Below are 9,454 nucleotides of genomic sequence, written 5' to 3' on the forward strand. Positions count from 1 at the left end.
TGCAAAAAAATCCTCCTGAGGGACCTGCAACCAAGGTCCCGAGTATGGATAATGAAGCAAAAGAAGGCAGCACTCCAGATGATAATGAAAAAGTGGATGGTTTATTCACTCATCAGCAACGTTTCAGCTCTCTCTATGGAGCCTTTTTCCAGCTGGAAAAAGGCTCCATAGAGAGAGCTGAAACGTTGCTGATGAGTGAATAAACCATCCACTTTTTCATTATCATCTGGAGTGCTGCCTTCTTTTGCTTCATTATCTATCTATCTATCTCCTATCTATCTATCTATATATCTCCTATCTATCTATATATCTCCTATCTATCTATATATCTCCTATCTATCTATCTATCTATCTATCTATCTATCCAGCTATCTATCTAATATCTATCTCATATCTATCTATCTAATATCTATCTATCTATCTATCTATCTATCTATCATCTCATATCTATCATCTCATATCTATCATCTCATATCTATCTATCTATCTATCTATCTCATATCTATCCATCAATCGAATATCTTTGTCTATGTATCTATCTATCTAGAAAGCAGAAAATACAGCAGCACAGTCAGAGGTGATAGAGATGTGGAGATGGGTGCAATCTCTCCCAGACTGTAGGCAATAGGTCAAATGGATAATAATAATAATAATAATAATAATAATAATAATAAAAACAGATACAAAGCAGCACTCTAGATACAGTGAAGATGGGTTGTGGACCCTGTTTAATTACCCCAACACAAAGTGTGGGCACAACTCCACGGGACCTCTATCTGTCTGTCTATCTTCTGTCTTATTTAACTATGTCCCTCCATTTGTCTATCTATCTATTTCATATTTACACCAATTTTCTGTCTGTTATGATTTACATCTAGCTTATGTCTATGTCCATCCTAATATCTGTTATCTATCTATCTATCTATCAATCTATCTATCTATCTTCTATCTATCTATAATCTATCTATCTCATATCTATCTATCTATCTATCTATCCTCTATCTATCTATCTATCTATCTATCTATCTATCTGTCATCTATCATCTATATGTCTCATATTCCCTCCAACTCTTTATACATGGTGAGTAATTTAAGAACAGAACAAGCATCCCCAGCATCTGTCATAGGAAAGTTACTTATCAGATGTTATTTTCCAAGATGTTCTGCAGCTTCTGCATAACCCTGCTCTCATGGTGCTCCTTGGTTCTTGTAACTGGTGCTGCAGTAGCTCTGGGCCCCTGTGCCTTGCCATGCTGGAAATGCCCAGTCAGTCCATTCATTCCTATGGAACACATCGTGGATCGTGTAGTTCATGTATGGTCTGCAACAGCAGGGAGGGGCAGAGGAGAGGGCTGGCAGTGAGCTCAATGAGAGGTGGCTGCTTCTTATGTGACACTCCCCCTGGACGTCAGTGTGCTTCTGGGGAGGGCGAGAGACTGGAGCTGCTCCTCTACCTCAGTGACAGCCAGTCTGGTGTCACCGCCAAAGATCTGTCACAAGGAGGGGTCCCAGTCACCAGCAGGCACTTACAATCAACAGATTGCAAGGAGACATGCTGCTGCCCAATTAGAAGACCCAAAGCCGCCGAGGAGATGGTTGCAACAGGGTGACACTTATTGCAGCCATGGATTCAAGCTTCATGGTGATATTGTCACAGACCAAAGGATGCACCACAGCCAAAGAGCTGTCAATCATCTTGGAATTATAGGTGCATAGACTGAGAAGGGAGTGATTACTGGGGTGCGGCTCTGCAAGGTCCAGGGTGCTGAGGAGGACTCCAACCCCTTAGGAGACCCCAAAGCTGGAGACATGACTGTAGTATCTGGGGAGAATGTGGATGAGACCTTGGTATCCCTCAGTGCCATGGGGCAAGAGGGCTATGACCCTGAAAGGGCAACCCAGGACTGCTGTGAGAGGGTGGTCATAAATATCTCAGGGCTTCGCTTTGAGACCCAACTGAGAACTCTTGCCCAGTTCCCCCAAACCTTACTAGGCGACCCCAGGAAGAGAATGCGCTTCTTCGATCCTCTAAGGAATGAGTATTTCTTTGATCGCAACCGACCATGTTTTGATGCGATCTTGTATTACTATCAGTCTGGGGGAAGGCTTCGTAGACCCGTCAATGTCCCGGTTGACATCTTCTTGGAGGAGATTAAATTTTATGAACTGGGAGAGGAGGTGATCGAGATCTTTCGGGATGATGAAGGATTCATAAAGGAAGAGGAGCGACCATTGCCTGACAATGACTTTCAAAGACAGGTCTGGCTACTTTTTGAGTATCCTGAGAGTTCCGGACCTGCCAGGGGCATTGCAATTGTTTCAGTCCTCATCATTCTTATCTCCATAGTCATTTTCTGCTTGGAGACACTTCCAGAGTTCAGGGACGAATCGAGGATGTCGGGTGAACATCTCTTGGTAAATGGAACCCATGCCAAGAAGGACAGTCCCTTCACCGACCCTTTCTTCCTCATTGAGACCCTGTGCATCATCTGGTTCTCCTTTGAACTTTTGGTCAGGTTCTTCGCCTGTCCTAGCAAGCCAGCTTTTTTCAAGAACATGATGAATGTCATTGACATTGTGGCTATCATACCTTATTTCATCACCTTAGGGACCGAGTTGGCTGAGCAGCAAGGTAGCAACGGACAGCAGGCCATGTCCTTGGCTATTCTAAGGGTCATCCGCTTGGTGAGGGTATTCAGGATATTCAAGCTCTCCAGACATTCTAAAGGTCTTCAGATCTTAGGGAAGACATTGCAAGCCAGTATGAGGGAATTAGGTCTTCTAATTTTCTTCCTTTTCATTGGTGTCATCTTGTTTTCTAGTGCAGTGTATTTTGCAGAGACTGATGACCCTGAGTCTTTATTTACCAGCATTCCGGATGCTTTCTGGTGGGCAGTAGTGTCCATGACAACTGTTGGGTATGGTGATATGTACCCTCTGACCATTGGTGGAAAAATAGTGGGTTCTCTCTGTGCCATAGCTGGTGTATTAACTATTGCACTCCCAGTTCCTGTTATTGTCTCCAATTTTAACTACTTTTACCATAGAGAGACTGACCACGAAGAGCATTCTCAGTACACCCATGTAACCTGTGGACAACAGCCCTCTTCTTATGGAGACCTGAAAAAGAGTGAAAGCAAACAATCATTCAACAAATCGGATTATATGGAATCAGAAGACATGGATGATGCCAAATACTCTCACTTCACCACCAATCAACATTATGGAGAACCCAAAAAGTTAACAGAGGTATGACCTCTTGGTAAGTTCTTCAAAACTGTCAATAAATGCTGGTCCCATGGTTTCATGACCCCATCACCAGTCACTGTGGATAGTCAAAGACTATACTGTAGATGTTTGCCAATGAAAGTCCATAGCTGTAAGGTTGTCCTGCAATTATTATTGTGTCTCTAGAACTATGGATCTTGTGGTTGCATAAGAAACATACATAGTCCACCTTCAATCTACAAGAAATTGTCATATTGTATCAAGCTTGTACTTAATTATTCCCAGATCATCATCGCTCTCATCACCCTCATCATGAGCGGTGAATGCATCTGAGGACACTTGTTTGCTGTTTCCCAAGGATTATTAATATTTCTTCATGCATCAGCTGCAAATGCCATCCTTCAGGAATCACACAGTAGCACATAATTTATATGGCACAAGCTGCTATGGATAGATTTTTGTATCAGTGCCATCTATGTGATAAACTCTGAACAACACAACAGTTTTCTATGGGGAGGACATTCAGGAGCCACCAGGGTTGAAGACCAACTGTTCTGGAAGAGAGGCGACAAAAACATCCTATTTTCCATTTTAAGATTTTTGTCCTATCCCTGCTTCAAAATCATCATTGGGTCCTCATTATTATTAAAAATTTTGCACACAAATGGAAAATATTACAAAAGAAGATGACCATGACGCACTTTAAGATCATCCTAAAGCCATTCTAGGGGGACTTGGGTCAACTTTTTGGTTCGTCTTCTCACCCGGGTGTATAAACATCTGCAGTTTTTTGCACAGATCTTAATTTGTTTACATCGTTGCTGATAATGATGGATTTTTTTAACCCTTTGGCTGCTAGGGATTCCTGCAACAACTCATCTATTTGGAAAGGGTTACATTTTTTTGTGTTGCTGTTTGTTTTTCCTTTTTGTTAACCAAATATCTCCATATCTGTAAGTGCCTTCATTTGTAAGGTAAAAATTGGGTTCTGTACATATTTTATTTTGACATATCTTAGACCAGAAAGTTTGTGATAGAGACAAACTTTTATCAAGGGGCCAGAGCTCAAACAGAGGGTCAGAATTAACGCATATTGTGCTACAAGGGATTATATTGCATGAATGTTAAAGTAGCCAAATATGCACTAAAATATATTATTTTTTACTAAGACGTCTTCATTGTCTCCATGTTCTTGGCCCATCATCCATCACTGATCAGTTGCTGTGACCTATCACTGTGATTAGCCATCTAAAGCCATCAGGAGATTACTTGGTTCTGTATAGAAAAATCCCCAAAATGCGTAGTATCAATTAGGAGAGTATCATATTATTCTTCAAGTGAATTTAAAGGGAACCTGTCACCAGGATTTTGTGTATAGAGATGAGGACATGGGTTGCTAGATGGCCGCTAGCACATCTGCAATACCCAGTCCCCATAGCTCTGTGTGCTTTTATTGTGTAAATAAACTGATTTGATACATATGCAAATTAACCTAAGATGAGTCAGAGCTTGAAAATATGACTCTTCTCTGGTCACACAAGTAAGATATGACTCTTTTATGTTAATTTGCATATGTATCAAATAGTTTTTTTTTTTTTACACAATAAAAGCACACAGAGCTATGGGGACTGGATATTGCGGATGTGCTAGTGGCCATCTAGCAACCCATGTCCTCAGCTCTATACCAAAAATCCTGGTGACAGGTTCCCTTTAACCTGTCAAATTACCTTTTTAATTATTTAAAGGGAACCACACCTTAAAAAAAATTCTGGTCATGAGTCGCTATCTTCTTCACTGTGAAAGCTGCGTGACAACCAGGGGCGTAACTATGCGGGGTGCAGAAATAGTACCTTGGCTGTGGTGTCCAAGAAATTCCAATGGTTCCTTAGCCACATAAGAAAACACTATAAAATGATGGTTTTGGGGCCCAAGAGCATCAGGTGACAACCAATATGGCCGTCTTCACAGCTTTCCTATTGAATGGTAAATGTTCTTTGTTGTACTGCAATCGAGGGTGCGGAGATATCTCCAAATCACTAGGCTGATTTGCCATTTAGGTCTCTAGGAAAGTTGGGTAGCAACTATGGAGGCTGTAATTACAGCCAGATTGGTTGTCATCCAGCGTTCCCAAACACAGAAATAACTAAGAATCAGCAGAATAAAGTCTTTTTACAGAAGACGATGCAAAGAGAAAGACAACCCTCTCACTAATGCCACCTTTTGGAAGTGGCACTAGCCAGAGGTTTTCTGCATGTTATTTTCCCAATGGAGCATTGCCTCTAAGTCTCCATACACAGCTGGTTTCCATAAGGAGAGCAGGTACCCCCTATGCTACAGGAATAGATAACACAATCATTTGTTACTTTCTACCTTTTTTGGTTTTACTGTTGATAGATAGATGGAATTGCCCTTTAAATATCATTGTTGCAATGTAAGCTTACTCAATAGTGACATCTTGAGTATTTAAGTAGGAACAAGCCAGAGAGGAGAAGCACAATAGTACTTTTGATTTCTTTGTCGTGTGGTACTGACCTAAATGTTTCTTCACTTAAGGGTCCATTCACACATCCGTGTGTGTTTTGCGGATCCACGGATCTGCAAAACACAGACACCGGCAATGTGCGTTCCGCATTTTGCGGACTGCACATCGCCGGCACTAATAGAATATGCCTATTTTTGTCCGCAATTGCGGACAAGAATGGGGCATGTTCTATTTTTTTCAGGAACGGAAATGTGGACCCGGAAGTGCGGAATGGGTCCGCAATTCCGTTCTGCAAAATGAGGAACGGAATTGCGGATGTGTGAATGGAGCCTAAAGGGAATCTGTCAGCAGATTTGTACCTATGAAACTGTTTGACCTGTTACATATACACTTGGCAGCTGAAGACATCTGTGTTGGTCCCATGTTCATATGTGGCCGCATAGTGGAGAAAAATGATGTTTTAATATCTGCAAATGAGCCTCTAGGAGCAACGGGGGCGTTGTGATTACACCCAGAGGCTCAGCTCTCTCTGCACATTGATTGGCAGGGCCAGGCGTCATGACTTTTTCACTGCCTGGGCCCTGTCAATCAATTAATCAAAGTGCAGAGGGTGTGGCAGTTGCAGAGAGAGCAGAGGCTCTAGGTGTAATGGCAATGCACACTTTGCATATATAAAACTTCATATTTCTCAGCAATGCAGCCACATATGAACATGGGACCAACACAGATGCCTTCAGCTGGAGCACATGTAACAGGTCAGCCAGTGTCATAGGTACAGATCTGCTGACAGAGGCCCTTAAAAGAGTAGCCACCAACTAAAATATTCTTTTAAATTGGTGCCAATGATATTTGAGGAAGTTCAGCAGATATCTTTAGGTGGATGTCTCTGCTCAGTATTCCATCTTTAAGGTACCATACATACAGCTAAGGCCGAATGCTCACCCTCATACACATGCATATACTTTGTTCTCTGTAGGAAGAGAGGATAACCCCTGTCAGACTCCTAAGGCGTCAGTTTATCTCCCTCTATGTCGAAATCCTACATGCCAGACTATTTTTCCACACAACTGTGTTCGGGGAGTCCAGACCACCCCCCCCCCCCCTTCCCCCACATATACATTAGATAGTCTTCTGGTTTCAATTCACATTATACTGTAGTTCATTTGCTGGTTGAGCAGACTTTCTGGACTATTGAATGCTATCGAAATGTTTCTATCATTATGAATTGATGGCATTTAATAGAATTTTATAGTTGCCCAATCAATGAGGGAACACTTTTTCAGCGGATCCTTGACTGATATGATGGATCTGATTTGTATAAGATTCTAATCGATTCCATTGACTCATGACGGGGCCGCCTGGTTTTACAGCGCAGCACAGTACGGTATTCTGCCCACCAAAAAGCAAAACAACAAGTGGAAACTGCGCCACCTGCAGGCCATAAAATGACTGCTTGAATAAAATATTCAAGGGGTTGTATAGAATATAGTATAAAATCTCTAGATATATAACTTCTTATTCTCATTATTTAAAAATGGGGTCTCTGTGCAGATACGGGGATCAGAGAGTCTAGAGAGTCAGATATGTTGTCGCCCTCAGTTTTATTTCAGTAGAAGGTGGTTCAAAATGTATATTAATATTTGTGTGATTTTCATTACTGTTGGATTGGGATCATCACATCGCTGTGCTGAATCTGGCAAATCTTCCTGGTACATTGTTGCAGTCAGTCTTTACGGTACATTGTTGTTTTAGTTACTAGAACTATCCTAGTTGATTATACTGGTGTCAGGGGATGAGATTATTCTTTACTGCTTATTGTGTAAACCTAAGGAAGTTTCACACAGTCAGCGTTTGGTCAGTGATTTTCATCAGTGAATGTCAGTCTAAAGTCCGTATTAAGCCTCATTCACACGTCCGTCTCCGTGCTCAAATCCATGAGAAGGTGGTCAGTAATGCATCCGTAAAGCTGTCCGTGAAGAATCCCTGTTGGGTCCGTGTGCCAGTTTTTTGCTGTCCGTGTGCCATCAGTGTTTCACTTCGAAGCATCTCTTCCCAATGATCCCTGAAACGCGGATGCAACAAGGATGGCATCTGTGTTGCATCCGTGGTTTTCACGGACCCATAGACTATAATAGGCATGATGGATCCGTGAACACGGAAAAAATAGAGCATGCATCCGTGCTAAAAAAAACGGACTCATGGACCGTGCAAAACCACTGCTCCGTGAATACACACATTAAAATGAATGGGGACGTGTGCTGTCCGTGGAGAACATGTAAGCGTGTCCGTGGAACACTGACGTGTGAATGAGGCTTTACACTGCCCGATTTTTTTGGGAAGATAACCGCTAACTAGTGTTTTCATGACCTATTATTGTCCGCATTATGAGCAAGGATAGGACTGTTCTTTTGGGAGCCAGATGTTCCTTTCCGCAAAATACGGAATGTACACGGACGTCATCCATTTTTTTTGCGGATCCGTGTTTTCTGGACGCAAAATACATACAGTCGTGTGCATGAGGCCTTAAGCCAGGAGTGGAGGCTACACAGAGATAAGGTATAATGGAGAGATTTGCATCTGTTCTGTGTTTTGGACCTGCACCTGGTTTTGGCTCACAATAAGGCCTCTTGCACACGAATGTGTGCGCCCCGTGCGGGACGCAATGCACGAACACACACCGTGGGGCAGCCGCAGCGGACCGCGGACCCATTTACTTTAATGGGTCTGCAAAACCAGCCGTTCCGCAAAAATATAGGACATGTTCTATCTTTTTGCGGAACGGAAGTACGTGACAAAACCCCACGGAAGCACTCTGTAGTGCTTCCATAGGGCTCTGTGCTTCCATTTCGCATCTCCGGATTTGCGGCCCCATTGAAGTGAATGGGTCCACATGCGTGATGCGGAATGCACACGGAATGGTGCCCGTGTAGTGCGGATCCGCAATACGGCCACAGAGCTCAATAAGCCTTACTGTTGAAAGTCACTGTGTGAAATTGGCCTAACCTTGCCAATAGTCTTGATAATAATGGCCTACTGAAATGTGTATACAGCTCTACAAACAGACCCCTATAGTCCCTACTCTCTCTAGGTTAGGAATAAAGGGCAGTGGAAGAGACAGAATAAAATATGGCTGTGGGGTCAGTCTGCAAAAGCTTTGTTTGTAGTCTGCAGCCTTTGAGACACATAGATCGACATAGGAGCTGTATACATAAAACGGCAGGATATTTTTAATCAAGGGGATTAGAAAAATTGCTTCATATTTTCATTTTTATTTTAGATAGAATAATTTTTTCTTATATTAGAACAACAAAAACATTTTTGAAATGGGGTCTTGTTGTTGGTCTTGGGGGATCACTGCTGCAGGGAGTCAGATATTTGCCTGAAAGGGATTTGCCCCATAAGTGTTTGCGGTATTTCCGGCGTTCCAATAGTGGTAAAAGGAGAGGTAGCTGCGCTTGTGCTGTGCACTTTCTTTCACTTTTTAGATAGGAGTGGGCCCCAAAAGTGGGATTCACACCTAACTGACATTGATGGCAACCCCAGTGTCCCAGATGGGCAAACCTCTTCAAACATTTATCTTCTCTAGTGATCGTAGGGTTCCCAGTGGTTGGATTACTTCCTACCGTATCTAACATTTGTCAACTATCCAGTGGTTAGGTGATGCTTTTGGTTAGACTCAGTTTGGGCTGGGACCAATTATTGATGTCAAATCTGGGCCCACCAGCGTATCCTCTGGTTCTTTGG

General features: G+C 42.5%; 1 protein-coding gene across 1 annotated transcript; it reads left to right on the forward strand.

The window, feature by feature from the left end:
• Positions 1–1,446: 1,446 nt before the first annotated feature.
• LOC122926558 (potassium voltage-gated channel subfamily A member 2-like) lies at positions 1,447–4,327 on the forward strand. Its single transcript, XM_044277963.1, has one exon. It carries the CDS (start codon positions 1,810–1,812, stop codon positions 3,253–3,255), a length of 1,446 nt encoding a protein of 481 aa, XP_044133898.1. The 5' UTR covers positions 1,447–1,809; the 3' UTR covers positions 3,256–4,327.
• The last annotated feature ends 5,127 nt before the right edge of the window (positions 4,328–9,454 follow it).

The sequence above is a fragment of the Bufo gargarizans genome, chromosome 2 (assembly GCF_014858855.1).
Source record: "Bufo gargarizans isolate SCDJY-AF-19 chromosome 2, ASM1485885v1, whole genome shotgun sequence".
Taxonomy (NCBI): domain Eukaryota; kingdom Metazoa; phylum Chordata; class Amphibia; order Anura; family Bufonidae; genus Bufo; species Bufo gargarizans.